General features: G+C 46.4%; 1 protein-coding gene across 2 annotated transcripts in view; it reads right to left on the minus strand.

Annotated features, from left to right (window-relative positions):
* Positions 1-20,276, minus strand: part of CHKB (choline kinase beta) — a 70,471-nt gene that overhangs the window by 7,928 nt on the left and 42,267 nt on the right. For both annotated transcript variants that reach the window (XM_088447056.1, XM_088447047.1), the window contains exons 7-9: positions 10,870-10,957; positions 1,365-1,473; positions 1,022-1,119 (exon numbers count right to left, since the gene is read on the minus strand). In XM_088447056.1, the coding sequence (XP_088303182.1) occupies positions 1,022-1,119; positions 1,365-1,473; positions 10,870-10,957 (295 nt within the window). The remainder of the gene's footprint in view (positions 1-1,021; positions 1,120-1,364; positions 1,474-10,869; positions 10,958-20,276) is intronic.

Consider the following 20,276-nt stretch of genomic DNA (forward strand, 5'->3'; position numbering starts at 1 on the left):
CAGTAATGGAACATCAACTTCATTATTTTTTTTCTCCACTATTAAACAGAGTACCCTGCTGATTTTTTTTTTGTGGTAGTAATGTTTACCTTTTTTAAGCACCCCCAAAAAAATGGGATCCTTAATGTCAATGGAACCTAGTGTTTTTAATTCTATTCTAAAAACGTGTGTATTGCCGTAACGCAAAACATGAGGCAGATAAAGTGATTTGGTTTAGATTTTTGGATTCCGGGTGAAAAGTTACCTTAGGGGTCCAAATTTCATGGTGATTCCTTAATAAACACCCGTGATATTTCAAATAAACTGGATAAAGAAGCCACGATTAGTAAATATATTAATACATTGAAAAATCAATATTTAATAAACTAATTGTCAGACAGTCAAGATATTTGGCAGAAATACATCCTCTCTTAACTAAAACAATTTAGTAGAAATCTGAGATGGGTGGTGGACACCCCTGGTTGAACTTACATGGAATGACCCAGATGCATATCCACTACACGACTAATAAATGATTACGACATCGTTATCGTTCATTATATTGTGCAGTGGATATTGAGCCCACACTGAACAATAAATCATTCAGTGTGGGCACCCTCCCTCATTCCTGACCCTGCACAACCTGACGATATCGTCAAGTTGGACAGCAAGTTTAGGTTATGACAGATGCCGACAACGACCAACGGGAGAGCTCATCGCTGGTCGTTGCCGAAATATTCGCTGCACGATTAATGAACAATTGAACGATCACGATGTCGTAATCGTTCAATTATATTGTGTAGTGGATGAGCACCTTTACAGTAGCAGCCTGACTACACCAACAAACTTAATGGCAATGGCAATAACAGAGACCAATAGAGATTGCATCCAGGTCCAATGGGCAAAGATAACCTGTACCACTATGCTCCAATGCATGATGCAATATGTTCAGGAGAACACAAGGATGACTGGGCAAAATAAGAAGTAGAGGGCATCTAATAAAAGTGCAACAGTTATAAATGGGGAGGAGACGTCATCTTACCGGTTCACTTCGGTAAACATGGCCTCCTCCTGTACACATCGCTCCTCCTCACTGAGATCTGGGCAGATCTCCAACAGGTAAGATCGAAAAAAGTGCAGCTAGTGAGATACGGAGAGAGAAGACAGAGCATAAAACCAGAAGACTAGAGAAGTGATTAAACGACCAAGTCCTATAAGTCCTTAGATCAACCTAAACCATTATTTCTATGGGCGGTTTTTATTAAATGTCCAAGACATGATTAATTGTACAAATCTACAGCAATCTGGGGTCTATATCATATACATGCTGCAGTATATTAAAACAAATAAAAAGGTGAATTTCAATTAACTTCTTAGGCAGGTACCTGTTGGTCTTGGGTGGGGTAGTCGCTCAGTTGTGCTTTGTAAAACGGCCATTCACTATGATGATAATTATATACCCATTCACAAAAGTGATTCCCTATGTCAAATCCTCTGTGGGGAGAGAAAAGGAGAAAATAAATGAGCAGCATACCGTGTATTGGCACACGTATCCAATGTCACACATTTATAAGCTGTGATGCAAAAATAGATATTAGCAACAAATAATTCAGATCTATAGTAGGTTCGGAGCACAACTTTCTAAGATTTATGGAGAATTAGTTATTGAACAATCTCAATTTCTTATTTAATAATGTAAATTATATTTTCATTTCTCTGAGATAACAAACAATAAAGATGTACAACTATAGTTTCCCAGGGTTCTGTTCACACAGAAGTAATTTTACTGCAAATCAAACTTTTATTCAGGTTACACACATACAGTATACACCACCCATCAGCCATAACATTAAAACCACTGAAAGACCTTGCCAGATTAAAGTCCACATGGGCCTGGAGCTGAAATGTATAAAGGGCCTATTGTGAGCAGCCAAAAGGGGTTTGCCCAGCACCGCGGGGGTGTGACTAGTGATGTGAGTTGCATGACCAGTGCTGTGGGGGTGCTGTCTGCACAGGAATAGTAGCTAGCAAAATGAGGGGCATAGTTAATACATAAACATATACACATATCCAAACATAGTAACCAGAGGAGATTTGCACACACAAACAGCTTCAATTCATCAAGGCTGTGTAGTCAAAAACAAAGATCCAGATAAACAATAGCCAGACTGACACAGCACTAAGTAGTATATATCAAAAAAGGTGTTTATTGCTAAAAATTCAAGCCATAAAATGTGTTTATTTTTGGAATTTTGAGATTAACACCCAGAAAATAAAATACACAGAATAAACAAGAGATCAGACAGATGTGCAGAATTCTAAAACACAATGTAAAGTTCAAGTATTTAGGAAGACAGGTAGAGAAAGTCGCCCCACCCTGTATTACCATTAAAGTAAATACAATTATGATTCAGAGATGGAAGCATCTATATATCCCCCCTCCTATTGCTGCCCACGAACGGTCCCTGCCTGTCAATAACTTTGCAAATACGAGTACATCCTCACTGTGAGCAAGAATGAAAATTACACTAGATGCGTGATGCATTAGCGATAATCGCTCATCTGCGCAAACATCAGCATTGCGCCCATGTTTGCATCGGGTCCATGTACACACATGACGAATGCAAAGGACTCTGGACATAAGTGAAAATTACTTAAGTTTTACACAAATTTCTTTATTAGGTGAGGGAAGAGGGGTTGTTAAGACACTAGAAATCCCATTGTAACCTACACACCTATGAAATAACAGGAATTTGGTACTTAGTGGTAAATCCATTTCTCTGATTCCACACGGGACACTGGAGCTCAAGACACTACGGTATAGACGGTGGTAGAGTACAGCCTGGCACTTTAAAAAAATTTAGAAATGTGACTGGCACCTCCCCCTCTATGCCCCATCAGCCTCAGTTAAGAAACGGAGCCTGAGAGGAGACTGAGAACAACCAGGAAGAAAAGGAGAAGGAGAACAACACGCTGCAGGCAACGCAGGCAGTCATACCTAACAAACAAACAAAACAGAAAACTACAACAGAACTGGAGCAGAACAATCCAACAGAAAAAACGTAAAGCAGGTAAGCAGCGCAAGGCGCATGTCCAGTGTCCCCTATGGAATCAGAGAAATGGATTTACCGGTAAGTACCAAAATCCTGTTTTCTCCTTCATCCACCAGGGGACACTGGAGCTCAAGACAATGAAGACGTCCCAAAGCTTCCATCCCGAAGGAGAGAGCGCTGGGAAACCTGCAACACCCTGCGGCCAAAACGGGAAGTTAAGAGGCCGTAATAGTATCAAACCGATAAAACCACATAAAGGTATGTAGAGAAGTCCACGTAGCAGCGCAACAAAGATTAGAAGCAGAAGCCCCCCTGCACGCAGCCCAAGAAATACCCACAGAGCGCAGAGAATCCGCCGATATGGATACAGGTCGAGCAATGGCGACATAAGCCTGCCGAATAGCTAGACGGATCCATTTGGCTAAGGTCTGTTTGGACACAGACCAACTCCGCCGGGCTACATCATAAAGGATGAAAAGAGCGTCCTATTTACGTAGCCCCGCCATATGGTCCACATAAACACAGAGAACCCAAACCTCATCCAGAGAGTGTGGAGCCCCAGAAGAATCCAACAATGCCGGGCAACAATTCGCTGATTGATGTGGAAAGTAGACACTACCTTCGGCAAAAAGGAAGGGCAAGTATGAAGTTACACCCTGTCGTCATGAAAAACAAGGTAGGGGGAGCGACAAGATAGAGCTCCTAGCTCAGACATGCGCCTAGCCAAAGCCAGTGCAAACAAAAGGACCAGTTTTCCAAGTGACAAACGTCAAATCCACCTCGTCTAGAGGTTAAAAAACTGCGGACTGAAGAAAAGAGAGGACGAGGCCGAGATCCAAGGGGGATGTAGGCAGACATAGGGAGGCTGGACTTGAAGGACCCCCTGCAGAAAGGTTTGAACCTACGGCAGAAGGGCCAAGCGATGCTGAAAAAACATTGATAAGGCAGAGACCTGCACCTTCAGCGAGCCCAAACGAAGTCCAGCATCTAGACCCGATTGAAGGAAGAAAAGAAGACTAGGTAAGTGAAAGGAGTAGGTGGAGGGTCCACGCCTCTCGCACCAGGACTCATAGGATTTCCAGATTCTATGGTAATGAGCAGACGTAACCGGCTTACGAGCTCTGAGCATAGTAGAAATCACCGTTCGCGGAATACCATGTCATGTTAAAATGTTGGTTTCAACAGCCACGCGTCAAACAAAGCTGATGTAAGTCATATTACACAAACGGACTCTGCTAAAGAAGACCCGATCGTAACGGAAGCTGCCACGGATCATCTGCCAGAAGGAAAAGGAGATCCGAGTACTAAGCCCGACAGGGCCAGTCCGGCGCCACTAGGATGAAGTAGAGGAAATGGCAGGAACAGGTACACTAGGTCGTGCGGCCAAGGAAGTGAAAGCGTATACGCTCCGACGATCATGGGGCCCCTGGAAGCCAAAAGATCTATCTGCGGTCTGCCCGAAGGTGGACCAACTGTAGGAAGACTTCGGGATGCAGAGCCCATTCCCCGGGATGAAGCTCCTGACGACTGAGGTAATCCGCTCCCAGTTGTCCACCCCCTGGGATGAAGATTGTGGCGATAACCTCGACGTGTCTTTCCACGCACTGTACTATGCGGCTGGCCTCGCGCATTGCCATGCGACCATGCATCTTCCCTGTCGGATTGCACACAAGCCAACAATCCCAGCAGAAGGGGAGCCGCCACTAGCAGCGCGTTGTAAATTGCCAGGAGAACGTTGATCGGCAACTGGGACTATAAAAATAAGAGTTATAGTAGACTTACCTTTGTTAACTCTTTTTCTTCAAGGTCCATAGGATCCACAGGGATCCCATAGGGTGTAGGTGGCTGGAGCTAACCGGGCACCTAACAGTCAAAGTTTCAGCTCCCAGGATGCCCTGGGCCTTCTCCACTTATACCCCGTCCACAGCCAAAGGCAGCTCAGAATTGTGAACAAGCCCAAGGCAGGAGCAGGAAAGAGGAGAAGGAAGAACAGTACACACGAGAAACAAACACTCACAGAAGAGGGAATCAGTGAACAAAAGGAAAATACCCATTGGAGCCAGGTGCGTTAGGGTGGGCATCCTGTGGATCCTATGGACCTCGAAGAAATGAGTTAAAGTTAAGTCTACCATAACTATTATTTTCTTCTTCAGAGTCCATAGGGATCCACAGGGTTACCATGGGGATTGTCCTAAAGCAGTTTCCCCTAAGGGTGGGGATGCTTCTGAGCAGAAAGGAGAATCCAGCGGCCAAAGGAAGCATCCTGAGAGGTAAAGGTGTCAAAGGCGTAGAACCTGAGGAATGTGTAGACGGAAGACCACGTGGCTGCCCTGCACATTTGCTCAGCAGAAGTGCCACTGCGAACTGCCCATGAAGGTCCCACAGACAGTAGAATGTGCTGTAACAGTGTTTGGAACAGGGAGATCAGCTTGCGTGTAAGCCTGAGAGATTGTCATGCGGAGCCATCTGGCCAGAGTCTCTTTGTTAGCTGGCCAGCCCCGTTTGTAAAAGCCGTACAACACAAAAGAGAGTATCAGATTTCCTAAAGGAGTTGGTACGATCCACATATATCCGCAGAGCACGAACCACATCCAGGGAGGCTTCACCTGCAGAGAGGTCCGAGGACTGGAAGGTCAGAACCACAATCTCTTCATTTAAATGGAATCGGGATACCACTTTAGGAAGGTAACCAGCCCGGGTTCAGAGGACAGCAATGTTCTGGATGAAAAATCAAAATGGGGGAGCAACAGGAGAGCGCTGCCAATTCAGATACCCTGCGAGCAGAGGTGATAGCGAGAAGAAAAAGAGTCTTCGCTGTTAGCCACTTGAGATCTGAGCCCAAAGGTTCAAACGGAGGGGCCTGTAGAGCCCGGAGAACCAAGGACAAATCCCACAGGGCCACCGGAGGGACAAAAGGAGGTTGAAGGTGAAGAACACCCTGAAGGAATGATCTAACATCAGGCAGTGGAGCGATCCTTCGCTGGAACCAGACTGACAGCGTAGAAGCCTGAACTCTAAGGGAGGTCAGGCGGAGGCCGAGGTCTAACCCAGCCTGGAGAAAGGCAAGCACCCGGAAAACCCTAAAAAGCATAGGGTCATAGCCTCTGGGGAAAAACCATTGAAAGTAAAAATGCCAAACTATGTAATAGATGTGGGCTGAGGAAGGTGACAGGGCTCTGCCGGGGATCAGCGCGGCCTTACCTCCTCGCCGGCTTCCTTTGATCTCCCGGGCGGTCGGGCAGCTGGCGCGGCGGCTGAGAGGACGCTGAGCATTCTCCCCGTGCATAGGGGACTGCGGGCGGTCCGGTGTCTGGAATCGGGGTTCCCGGCATGGGCGCCGCCATGTCAGTCGGCCCATGTGACTGTACTTCCGGCCTGGGATAGGTGAGCATCAGCTGATCGCTGTGCACCTATCAAAGGGTTCTGTGGGGTATATAGCCTGCTTCCACCTTTCTGCAAACTGCCTGAACAACGGTTGTCTCCTAGTCCCTAGTTGAGTTCCGGTCCAGGTTCCTGGCGTTCTATTTCCTCTACAGTGTGTTCCATCTCTGCCTGTGTGCCAAGACGTTACTGTGATCCCTGTGCAACCGTGAGTTACCATCTGCCTGTGTGCTAAACGTGTCTCTAGTGAACTTCTTGCAACAGTGTATTACCATCTGCCTGTGTGCTAAACGTGTCTCTAGTGAACCTTGTGCAACAGTGAATTACCATCTGCCTGTGTGCTAAACGTGTCTCTAGTGAACTTCATGCAACAGTGTATTACCATCTGCCTGTGTGCTAAACGTGTCACTAGTGAACTTGGTGCTACAGTATTGCCAGACTTCTTTACGTTGTTTGTGGATCACTCCACAGTGCCTTAAATCTTAGGCATCTCTTATTAGGGCCACGGTTATTTGTGTCTCCAATTCCCACTGAGCTTGGGTACCTGGCCAAAGGACCGCGACCTGCTCACAGGGTGCAGCTAAGCCCAAATCCCGATTGGAGGGGTCACTGGCGAACACCATCCTGTGGGTTAGACTCCGCACCATTGCCCAGGTCTCGTCAACACTCGAGAGCTGTGGATGAGGAGAACATATATCCAGGCCCCTCGCCTTCGTTTCCTCCCGCAACCCGGACCCAGAGTTTCCACTTCCCCAGCGCCAAGCGTGACAGAAGGTTTACACGACCTGAGCATCATCTGGACCACAGAGGGAGAGAAACCCTTGGCTCTTAAAAGGGATGACTCAAGAGCCACGCCGTCAAAAGGAGTAATAGGCACATGCAGGTATGCACCCTGAATGTCCAGAGAAACCATAAAATCCTTAGACTCTAATGCCAGGATCGTTGATCGTAGAGTTTATATGTTGAACTTGGGCACTCAGATAAATTTGTTGAGAGATCTGTGATTCAGAATAGGCCGATGAGACCCATTGGGCTTCTGAACCAAAAAAAAAAAAAGTGGAATAAAAAAAACAATTCATCAATGAGCCGTAGGAACCGGTTTTATCACACCTGAACGCAGCAGGGAGTGAATTATTTTTTGGAGGGGGACCTGTACAGAAACACTGCTGGGGAGGACGCCTCGGGAAGGTGAGGGCGTACCTCTGAGAGACCATTTCTCGAACCCAGGCGTCAGTTGTTGTTTGATGCCAGGAGTCGGCAAATTGAAGAAGTCGGCCTCCCACCCTGGAATGCCCCAGATGGAGGCCCGCCACATCAGACGGAGGGTTTGTCGTCAGACGGAAGCTGGACGTCTTGCCGACCAAGGCTGCTTGGATTGTGGCTTGGCGGTCTTGTGAGAACTAGGCTGCCTGGGAAAGGACTGTCCTTTTGCCTTAACTTGGGGGCGAAAGGACCGAAAGGAGGACGACCTAAACTTAGGGGCGGTTGCTGAAGGCAAAAAAAGTACAGCTTTTGAGGCTGCCTCGATTTTGTCTAACTCTGTGCTGAACAGCCTGTTTCCAGAGAAGGGTAAGGATTCAAGGGCCTTCTTGGATTCCATGACTACCGAGGTCGCAGATGTCTTAGAGGCAAGTAGTCCAGTATCCAATGCAGCTTCTCCCAAATAAGAGGCTGCTCCTGAGTCTGATGGCAGGCTCTTTTCCAGTGCCTCCATCCATCCTTCGATAGCCTTAGCTAGCCAGGCCGCGGCCATAGCTAGCCATGTAATAGCACCAGAAAGCGAGTAGATGGACTTGAGATAAGTTTCCAGTTTTCTATCTGTGGCATCCTTAAGGAAGGATGTAGACGGTATAGGCAGCATAGAGCTTCTAAGCGTGCCACATGAGAATCAACTGTCGGAGGGACTTCCCACCTAGTACACTCACCAAGAGGGAGAGGGTAAAAAGACGCTAGTCATTTTGGGATCTGGAACCGTTTGAAAGGAGTATTGCCTTTAGACATAGTAATATCCAGTAAGCAGCACACAATAAGTGTATAGCAAGTAATGTAATGTGACACCCTTCACAAATACAGGTAAATGTGTGAAGCAATAATGAACCCCTATACACCTGGTAGTTGAGGGTTAAGAAAGAGCAGCAGGGATAGATATAACAGAGAGTCAGAAAGTTAAGACAGTATATCACTACAGCAGAGCTAGCATACAATTCATAAATATATATATTTCCTATGGACACTGAATCAACTACTCAAGCCTAAATAGGCTGGTAGGATTGAGCGCTGTATAACCTGGCTCTGGGGAGAGGCATTCAGGGAGACCAGACCCGATTCTCCCGAGACCTGTAGCTTCAGCAATGCTGTGTACAATGGCTGCTGAACGCCTCACAGTGGAAGGTGGGTGAGCAGGAGCAGCTCAGAGGCAGGAAGCTTCTTGTGAAGGATGGTGCTCTGAACTGGGGGAGGAGCTACCGGGGGAGAACCTACCTCCCACCTGCTGCATCAATCACCGGGGCCGCTGGCCTCAACAAACGGTCCCCTATGCCAGACTTTTAGGTGCCCTGGTGGTTTAGTGGGGGTGCGGACGAACCGGATGCCCCACTACAGTATCCTCCGGCTAGTCTCCACAGCCGGAGGTAAGGACTGCACAGAACGCAAGCAGGGAATCGCCTTACCTGTCTCTCCATTTGTCCTGCTGCAGCCCTGGGTACCCAGTGGAGTAGCTATCTAAGCCCCGCTGGCGCCCGCCGTAATCACCAGACTGCTCACCGGTGTTGCAGCACCTGCGGAGGTTGTTGGAGCAGCAGCACTGGCGCCCATTCGGACTCCCACGCTGCTTCCTCTTATAAAAAAAACAAACAAACAACTAAGAAATAATAAAAATAAAGCTTGAGGCTGACTAATGCAGTCCCCCTGTCTAAAAGGTGCAACCGGCTCCTGCCGGCAACAAACTCAAATTGATCGGCCTTTGGCTTGGCTATAAGTGGAGGAGGCCCGGGGCATCCTGGGAGCTGAAGTTTTGACTGTTTGGTGCCCGGTAAGCTCCAGCCACCTACATCCCATGGTATCCCTGTGGATCCCTATGGACCTGAAGAAGAAATGGCAGGTCTTGTTAAGTGTTCCCGATATGCAGTAGATAGCACCTACCAAAAGTGATCCAAGGAAGGACAACCAGTGAACTGGTGACAGTGTCAAGTACACCAAAGGCTCAATGATGCATGTGGGGAGCAAAGGCTAGCTCATCTGGCCTGATCCCAGAAAAGGGCTACTGTAGTACGAAATGTTGACGAAGTTAATGCTGGCTATGATAGAAAGGTGTCAGAACAAACATTGCATTGCAACTGCGTAGCCGGAAACTGCTCAGAGTGGCCTTGCTGACCCCTGTCCACCACATAAAGCGCCTACAATGGGCACGTGAACATCAGAATTGGATCATGGAGCAATGGAAGAAGGTACCCTGGTCTGATGAATTATGGTTTCTTAAACATCATGAGGACGGCAAGGTACCACTGCGCTGTTAACCTGGGAAAGAGATGGCACCAGGATGCACTATGGGAAGAAGGCAAGCCGAATGAGAAAGTGATATGCTTTGGGCAATGGTCTGCTTGGAAACCTTATGTCCTGGCATTCATGTGGATGTTACTTTGACATACCACCTACCTAAACATTGTTGCGGACCTAATACACTCCTTCATGGCAACGGTATCGCCTGATGGCAGTGGCTTTTTCAGCAGGAAAATGATTCCTGCCACACTGCAAAATTATTCAGGAATAGTTAAGTAACATGACAATGAATTCACGGTGTTGACTTGGCCTCCATATTCCCCAGATTTCAATCCATGCGAACAACTGTGGGATGTGCTGTAAAAACAAGTAAAAGCACTGGAGGCCCCACCTCGAATGTACAGAACTTTAAGGATCTGCTGCTAACGTCTTGGTGCCAGATACCACAGAACACCTTCAGAGGTCTTGTGGAGTCAATGCCTCGATGGGTCAGAGCTGTTAAAAATGTGAAAGCCAATCACAAAGTTGCAAATGTTGGTAGTCGTATTTCCTGCCATCACTGTTAATCACAAATACAAGTCGAGTCTCCCATATCCGAATATTCTGAAATTTGATGCACAAAAATATTATATAAAATTACCTTCAGACTCTGTGTATATGGTGTATATGAAACATATACACCATTCTGTGTTTAGATTTGGGTCCCGTCCCCTAGAAGCATTTGGATATGGGAGACTCAACCTGTACTGTATTCAAATTAATAATGTCATCTTTTCTGTAAACAAGAACCTGCATCATACATGCGATTTTCAGGAGACAGAAACACATGTACACAATATGCTAAAAAAAATAAGAAAACACTTGCAAAACAGCAGCACAGGCACATCACAATGAATATGAGAAATTAATGTGCAATTAATGAATATTCTGCTACTCAACACAGTGTAAATTGGCCAACCTGTAATTGTAGCTGCTGTATTCAAAGTCAATTAGCATGAGCTTGTCTGACGGGTGGGAGGAACGGGATGACAGGAGAAGGATGTTTCCTGTAAGAGAGATGTGTCAGTAATATACAGTGATAGAAAACACTACTTACTGCAATCTAGTTTGCACTGAACTTAACAAATAATATATAATTATGCAAGTACAAAAAAAATGCAGGCCAGCTAATTGCTTCCTTGTTCTTAACCAAATGACATAAAACATTTTTCCATGTAATAACTCATGCTACCCAAAATTGGTCTAGGTGCAAAAAAGGAACAGGTGCCTCTTTTCACTAATTACTGTAGCTGATTTATGGGGTAGAGCATATTCTGCAGTAATTATAAGGATACTAGAGGCCACTGAGAATTTCCATCACCATTATAGAGGCACGAGTCTACAGGCCAACTGCTTTTGCTCGGGTCACGGTATTCTGAGATAACTGCACTTAAATTTATAACACAAAGTAATGCATCAAAGTAAGTTCAAATTTATGTGTACACACATACATTTTCATTCAAGTACCATGCATCCGGAAAGTATTCATAGCACTTCACTTTTTCCACATTTTGTTATGTTCCAACCATATTCAAAAATGGAATAAATTAATTTTTGACCTCAAAATTCTGCACACAAAATACCCCATAAAGACGTGTAAAAAGTTTTTTTCAAGATTTTTGCAAATTTAATTAAAAAAAACCCCCAAAACTAAGAAATTACATGTACATAAGTATTCACAGCCTTTGCATGAAGCTCAAAATTGAGCTCAGGTGCATCCTGTTTCCACTGATCATCCTTGAGATATTCCTACAGCTTAATTGGAGTCCATCTGTGGTAAACTCAGTTGATGGGACATTATTTTGAAAGACATACACCTATCTATATAAGGTCCCACACTTACAGTGCATGTCAGAGCACAAACCAAGCATGAAGTCCAAGGAATTGTCTGTAGACCTCAGAGATGGGATTGTCTGAAGGCACAAATCTGGGGAAGGGTACAGAAAAATATCTGCTGCTTTGAAGGTCCCAATGAACACAGTGGCCTCCATCATCCGTAAATGGAAGAAGTTTGGAACCACTAGGACTCTTCCTAGAGTTGGTCACCGTCTAAACTGAGCGATTGGGGGAGAAGGGCCCTAGTAAGGGAGGTGACCAAGAACCTGATGGTAACTCTGTCAGAGCTACAGCACTCCTCTGTGGAGAGAGGAGAACCTTCCAGAAGGACAACCATCTCTGCAGCAATCCACCAATCAGGCCTGTATGGCAGAGTGGCCAGGCGGAAGCCACTCCTAAGTAAAAAGCACATGGCAGCCCGCCTGGAGTTTGGAAAAATGCACCTGAAGGACTCTCAGACTATGAGAAACAAAATTCTCTGTCTGATGAACGAAGATTGAACTCTTTGGCGTGAATGCCAGGCGCTATGTTTGGAGGAAACCAGACACCACTCGTCACCAGGTTGCCTTACTTCACCGCTGGTCACACTGTTTTGCGCTCTGGCACACGAGCTCCGGATCAGATTGAACTTTGCAGCAGCTGTCAGCTCAGACGGGACATCTGCCGTTAATTCATTGCGGCAGAGAAAGAAGGAGACCGCTCTATACCATCAGGTGTCGGACGGACGCCGATCACCTGTGGTCTCCGTCCGCCTCAGTGTACCAAGAGTCACTCACGGCCACACTGTTTGCTGCCACGCCGGGCTGAGGGACTTCAACACAGCCGCACGACACTTGTCGGCGAGCTCCGGCACACCACTAAGGACGGGTGAATTGTACCAGACTACCACCAAAGATCCAGGTGTATTTGGGAGCGGTGCTGCACACTGACCCCAACGAGCTCTGGCACACTACAAGTAACATCCAGGCACTATTTACAAGAGTGTTTACCAGATACTTTCAGCGTATATGTGAGAGCGGTGGTGAGCATACAAGTATCAATTTTATCAATTCACTACTAAAGGATCCAAGAATTTTAGTGGAGACATTGTATTTCGCAAATTATTTGAATGGTCACACTAGTTGTTGCAACCAAGACATCAATGTCATCTTATTATAATAGAAGCTGCATATAGATGTTGTATTTTTATTGCATGTTATTAAATATTTAATTATTAATCAGAGAGGCTCAAGCACTTCTTTAAATCAATCAAGTATATTTAATTAGATAGTCCACAGCAGCGCAGTACCTCCTTCTTTTCTTACCACTCGTCACCAGGCCAATACCATCCCTACAGTGAAGCATGGTGGTGGCAGCATCATTTGTGGGGATGTTTTTCAGCGGCAGGAACTGGGAGTCTAGTCAGGATAGAGGGAAAGATGAATGCAGCAATGTACAGAGACATCCTGGATGAAAACCTGCTCCAGAGCGCTCTTGACCTCAGTCTGGGGCAACGGTACGTCTTTCAGCCGGACAACGACCCTAAGCACACAGCCAAGATATCAAAGGAGTGGCTTCAGGACAACTCTGTGAATGTCCTTGAGTGGCCCAGCCAGAGCCCACACTTGAATCCGATTGAACATCTCTGGAGCGATCTAAAAATGGCTGTGCACCGACGCTTCCCATCCAACCTGATGGTGCTTGAGAGGTGCTGCAAAGAGGAATGGGCGAAACTGCCCAAAGATAGGTGTGCCAAGATCGTAGCATCATGTTCAAAAATACTTGAGGCTGTAATTGCTGCCAAAGGTGCATCAACAAAGTATTGAACAAAGGCTTTGAATACTTATGTACATGTTATTTTTTAGTTTTTTTTTTTTTTTTTTTTATTACATTTGCAAAAATCTAAAAAAAAACTTTTTACATGTTGTCATTATGGGGTATTGTGTGTAGAATTTTGAGGACAAAAATTAATTTATTCCATTTTGGAATAAGGCTCTAACAGAACAAATTGTGGAAAAAGTGAAGCGCTGTGAATACTTTCCGGATGCACTGTATGTTGGGCCTGTTGAAATCCATAATGACCATATTTGTTTATATAATAGTGCAATTGTGACAAGGGTATACTAAACAGCTTCCATTTATGTACACTTGGAACCTCAGGGGCTATGTACAGGGGGATGTGTGGTCCTGGCACTGGTAAAGGATGTTCTGTCTGTCTACCACCTTATAAAGAGACCAGAAAGTATATAACCAGGTGGTGTTCTCCCAGAAGTCAAACAGATACATACACAGAAACATACATACAGATGTGCCCTCATACATCTTTGCTGCAGTCATGCCAATCAGCGACTGTTGGCGCCAGGTCCCGTGCGACTTTGCTAGCGCTTGGTGTCTTGTTTGCACAAAATAAACTGCGTATTAGTTGCAATGTGTAGCGACTAGGACACACCAGAAGACGGTGCTTATTAATTTGATATGCGACACTTGAATATCTGTGTGCGAGTCTGAGTCTGAATTTGTATACAAAATGCTATGATTCAGCAGCCGCGGCTTTTTTCCACACCAAGTTCCGTTGTGCTTCGTACAGACTCAGTCGCACACAGATATAAGAGTGTCGCATATCAAATTAATCATCACAGTCTGCTGTTGTGTCCTAGTCGCATCTGTCGAAGCCGGATGATTGGCTGAGACCAAATCTTAAATTAATATCTGGCCATGACACCATCTTGCGTCGTCACCACGAAACCATTGTGTGCGATGCTATATGCGATTATTAGCGTTGTGTCTGCGTTGCTACCTCATATTGTTGAAGGTCCTACCATAACCTATACGCACATTAAATAATACATATAAAATATACAAGACGCACAACTGCGCTGTTTATCAAAACACAGATAAGCACAAAACACATAGACGCACAGTGCATACTAGCGACTTTACGCAATCACTTATAAAAAGGTTCCCAAGCATTAAGCTCAATATTAGAGGTTTTATTATCAAATACTTATGTTATGAAATGTAAAGTATATGATGTTTAAGGTATAGAGACTAGGAGACAAGTCATGTTTGGTACCATTCTAAATCACTGTTTTTTGCAGATCTCCGGTTCTATCAGCAAGGAGATCGCATCATGCGTCTGCAAGATATGAATTATAGGAAATTAGTGGTTAGAATGCATCTCTGTATGTAGTGTCTTTTATTAGTTTAAACCAGTTCTTCGGCGTGAAAACCACACAAAGCAACGTCTGAGGAACTGGGACATACCCCCAGTGATGCTGTATGAACTGTCCAATGACTTGCATCGTACCATAATGTCCAGGAGCAAGACCCAATGGAAATCTGTTAACTAGTCTCTTTGTTCTGTAAGGTATATAGCCTGCTCACTGGTTATAGTATACAGCCATTCTTCTTGGATGACCACAGGCTTCTGGAGAGACGACTGTATACTGGGACCAGTGCGCACGCGTATGTATTGGCTCGTACCTTTTGTATGTACTTGCTTTTTGCGCTAATTGTATAGATCACAGCGCGTTATACTTTTCATTGAATAATATAACTTTTTGTGCTTTGGAACCACAATTGGATTGGAAAGCAATTATTTCTTATGCGACTTGTAGCGCTAAACAGCGAAATTTTGGGTATATAGATTTAGGGGTATCAATACATCACATAGTGACTAAGATGCATTTTCAGGTGAAAGAGACAGCCAGCGCTAGCATAGGCGCATGGTACTTGGTGGCTTACTAGCGACAGGCGTCTCACACCGCATGGCGTATTCAGGCTAGATATACGAGGACACATCTCTAGGTGTGACAAGTGCTTCTAAAGCAGACACAGAAAATATCACAAGGTCTATGACATTACATTTTATTAAGTAAATGTTTTGAACTACAGTACACTTAAAACACCTACTCACTACAATTGATCAATACTATATGTATAAAAAAGGAGGTTTATGTTTCTTGCCTGTTAAGTTTCTTTCTTCGACTCCATAGGGAGCACAAGGATGACACTGGGTATAGCCTGGAGAGGAGAGCCTGGGCACCAAATAGTTAATGGAAATTACCCACAAGCCCAGGCTCCTCTCCTCTATATCCCGCCCCCAGCCACAGGCCATGAGTTTAGTTTGCAAGCCCACGGCAGGAGCGAGGCAGAGAAGGAGAAGGAAGTCCGGAATACACACAGAACCATACAAACCATTGAAAGTACAGCCGGACAGGTCACCAAGGAAACACACCCTGGCAGTCACGTGCGCCAGGGTGGGTGCCCTGTGCCCCCTATGGAGTCGAAGAAAGAGACTTAACTTGTAAGCAACATAAGTCTCCATGTCTTCTTCCTCCACTAGGGGGTACAGGGATGACATTGGGATGTCCCAAAGCTGTCCCTTATGGGCAGGGACGCTCTTTAGCTGCAGCGAGCACAGGACACCAGAAGGCAGCGTCCGAGGACACACAGGTATCGAAGGCATAAAATCAGATGAATGTATGAGCAGACGACCATGTGGCAGCCTTACAGAGCTGTCCTGCAGAAGCCCCACAGCATGCTGCCCAAGAAGTCCCCGACTGACCGGGTGGAATGGGCCATCACCACGGCAGGGGTAGGAAGCTTTTCCAAAGAGCAAGCCTGGCGAATTATGAAATGGAGCCAGCGGCCCAGGGTCCATTTAGTAGCCGGCCAGACCCTCTTATGCACGTCATATAAGACGAACAGAGAATTTGACTAGCAAATCTCCCTGGTCCTCAACATAAAGCGGAAGAGCCCCTACCACATCTAAGGAAGCCTCTGAGAGGGATCAGCAGTCTGGAAAGCAGGTAGCACAATCTCTTGATTTATGTGGAAGCGGGACACCACCTTGGGAAAATAGCCCAGACGGGTCAGCAGCACAGCCTTGTCTGAATGAAATATAAGGAACGAGGAGCGACAAGATAGGGTGCTCAAATCAGACACCCTCCGGGACAATGCAATGGCTAGCAGAAAAACAGTTTTCCACAGAAGTCAGCGCAAATCCACCAGCTGTAACGGTTCAAAGGGAGCCAACTGGAGAGATTGGAGAACCAAAGACAGGTTCCAGGGAGCCACAGGAGACATGAACGGGAGCTGAACGTTGAGAACTTCCTGAAAAAATGTTCATACATTCGGGAGCAGAGCAAACTGCCATTGGAAGAGAACAGACAAGGCCGAAGCCTGGACCTTCATGGACGAGAGCCAGAGGCCTAAATCCAGACCTGTCTGCAGAAAGCAAAGGATACGGGAAAGGCGGAAAGTCCTGGGGTTAAGACCCCTAGTTTGCACCAAGAAAAATAGGTATGCCAAACCCGGTGAATGATACGTGGCAAAGAAGGCTTCCTAGCCTGCAGCATGGTCCTAACGACCCTCGTGGAGAATCCTTTTGCTCTTAGGACGGATGTCTCAAGAGCCACCCCGTTAAAGTGAGACGGGTCAGATCCAGATGGAAACACGGACCTTAAGACAGAATCCAGCGCAGCAGAAGGCCAATCCGGTACCACCAGGATCAAAGTACCTTCCCCCAGTTTGAACTTGCGGAGAACCCGAGGAATCATTGAGATCGGAGCGAAGACGTAAATCAGAGGGAAGGTCCAAGGAACCGCTAGGGCATCTACCAAGAGAGCTTCTGGATCCCTGGTTCAAGAGCAGTATCTCGGTAGTTGATGATTAAAATGAGACGCCATCATGGCGATGTATGACAGACCCCATCAGTGTACTAGGAGTTGGAAGACGTCTGTATGCTGTGCCCACTCGCCTGCATGAACATCCGGACGACTTAGGAAGTCCGCTTCCCAATTCTGAACTCCCGGGATGAAGACTGCAGACAGTGCTGGAACATGATGCTCCGCCCAACGAGGAATTTGGCTGACTTCCTGCATGGCTCCCTGACTGCGGGTGCCGCCCTGGTGGTTGCATTGTCCGACTGTACCTTAACCGGACTTCCCTGAAGGAGGTGCTGTGCCTGACACAGAGCCTTGTCTTCAAGCGTCCAATGGCCCTGAAAGGTTAGGTGACAGGTTACTGCCCCCCACCCCCGAAGGCTTGCATCGGTGATAAGAAGGACCCAGTCCTGTATACAAAAGAGGCGTCCCTTGTCTAGATGTGAGCGCTGAAGCCTCCACAGTAGGGAGAGACATACCTCCTGGGGAAGAATGAGAATCTGTGCCTTGAGGTTTGGGATAAAACTTGATCCATTGCTTTAGAATGACCCTTTCGAGAGGCCAGGAGCTGAACGGACCATACTCCACCATGTCTAACGTTGAGACCAAAAACCCCAGAATCTGCATGCACAAGTGTATTGATACCAGACGCTGGCCTAGAAAGGTGGGAATTTTGGCTTGTAAGATCACGATCTTGTCCAGAGGGAGGAAGACTGAGCTATGGAATCCAACAAGGCTCCATGGTGGAGCTTCTCCTGGGATGGTGATAGTGTGGATTTCCTCCAATTGATTATCCATCTGTGGGACTGTAGAAGCTTCATTGTCAGATGGATGTGATCTGTGAGAACTGTTGGAGACTGGGCCAAAAAAAGCAAGTTGTCCATGTACGGTCAAAATCTGACGACCTTGCGGCGAAGATGTGCTGCCATTACCGCCATGACCTTCATGAACACACGAGGGGCTTTGGACAGACCAAAGGGTAACGCCTGAAACTGATAATAGCGGGTTTGTATTGCAATCTTGAGAAAGTGTTGGTAATTGGCTTGTATAGGGATATGCAAATAGGCATCCTGGATATCCAATGATACCATAAAATCCCCTGGTTAAAAGGCTAGGACGATGGACTGAAGGGACCCCATGCGGAATTTGGGAATCTGGAGGAATTTGTTTCAAATTAAGGATGGGTCGAAAAGAGCCGTCCCGCTTCTGAACCAAAAACAGATTGGCATAAAAGCCTCACCCTCTCTGGGATGGGGAACAGAAATAACAACCCCTGAGGCCATGAGTGAGCGAATAGACTCCTCGAGAACTTCTGCCTTTTCTGGCTGTGTAGGAAGGCTGGTAGAAAAGAACCGGGAAGGCGGACGCTGTCAAAAATTTAGAGCGTAGCCCCGATACACAACGTCTCTGACCCAAGCGTCTGTCGTGGTCTGCATCTACACTGCAGAAAAACAAAGAAGCTGGCCTCCCACTCCGAGGTCCCCCGGGAGGAGGCCCGCCCTCTCATGCGACAGGCTTGTCCGCTGGCTTGGCAGCCGGACGTCTAGTGGCCCAGGGTTGCTTACCTCTGGGCTTGGAGCTTTTAGTGGCTGATCCCTGGCTTCTGGGAAATGGTTTAACCTCTGGCTTTGCCCTGCGGACGAAAGGAACGAGAGACTAAAGTCCTAGGTCTCAGAGTGGCGACTGACGGTAAGAAAGATTTAGATGCTAATGTGGTCACTACCTTGTCCAAATCAGGACCGAACAGAACGTCACACGAAAAGGGAAAGGCTTCCAGGGCTTTTTTGAATTCTGTGTCAGCCTTACAGGTTAGCAGCCAGAGTGCTCTTCTGGCTTCAATTGCAGTAGCCGAAATTTTAGAAGTCAAAATTCCTAAATCTATGGCTGTTTCAGAGAGATAAGAAGCTGCCTCTCTAACATGCACAACCAAGGAGACCAGATCACCTCTGTGCGTGCAAGAGGTAAGCCCTTCCTCCAAAGCACCTGCGCAGCGGCCGACAGCTTTAGCCACCCAAGCCGAAAAGAAAAATAGAGCCCAGGCGCTGGAGAGTTGATTATAACCTCACAATAACTAAATGTTTGGATGAGGTGGTCACCCTCATAGATAGCATGCATAAATGTAAAACATGGTTGTCCATTCCTTACTTTATGGTAGACTACTCCTTACTTTATGGTTGTCCATTTTTTACTTTTAGCCACCCAAGCCGATGCAAGTGTTGGACGAGCCAGAGCACCTGCATTAACATAAATGGACTATAAAAAAAAAAATGTCCCAACTTCCTATCCATAGGGTCTTTAAGAGATGCCGTGTTAGGGATTGGAGGTAGGGATGACCTAATAAGACGAGTAATGTGGGAATTCACTGGGGGAGGAGACTCCCACTTTGCCCTATCCACTGCTGGGAGAGGGTAAAAGGTAGCAATACACTTACAAATCTGAAAGCGCCTACTACGGTGAATTCACGCTTCCACCAGGAGGTCTTCTAGCTGTGCTGAAGACAGAAATTCTGCAACTGTCTTCTACTGCCTCTTAAAAACAGGTGCCTTGGATCTATGAGGTAGCTCCGAGGCCCCCACTAGTAGAATGGATTTTAGTGCTCTGATAACAGCTTCTACGTCTACTGGAGACATAGCCTCCTCTGGGACAAAAGACGTCTCAACATCGGAGGTAATGCAAGCACTTGCCTCACATCTGAAGACACCGCTGAATCCGAACCTCCGCCCGATAACGTAGTGGAGCTTTCACATGGAGCAGACCTACGTCTAGGAGCCCTGTCCTTATCTAGCATCTGTTGAAAGGACATGGACACCTGAACGAACCCTTGGACTGACTGTGCAAAAGTCTG

The sequence above is a fragment of the Taudactylus pleione genome, unplaced genomic scaffold, assembly GCF_031769625.1.
Source record: "Taudactylus pleione unplaced genomic scaffold, aTauple2 ptg000019l, whole genome shotgun sequence".
NCBI lineage: Eukaryota > Metazoa > Chordata > Amphibia > Anura > Myobatrachidae > Taudactylus > Taudactylus pleione.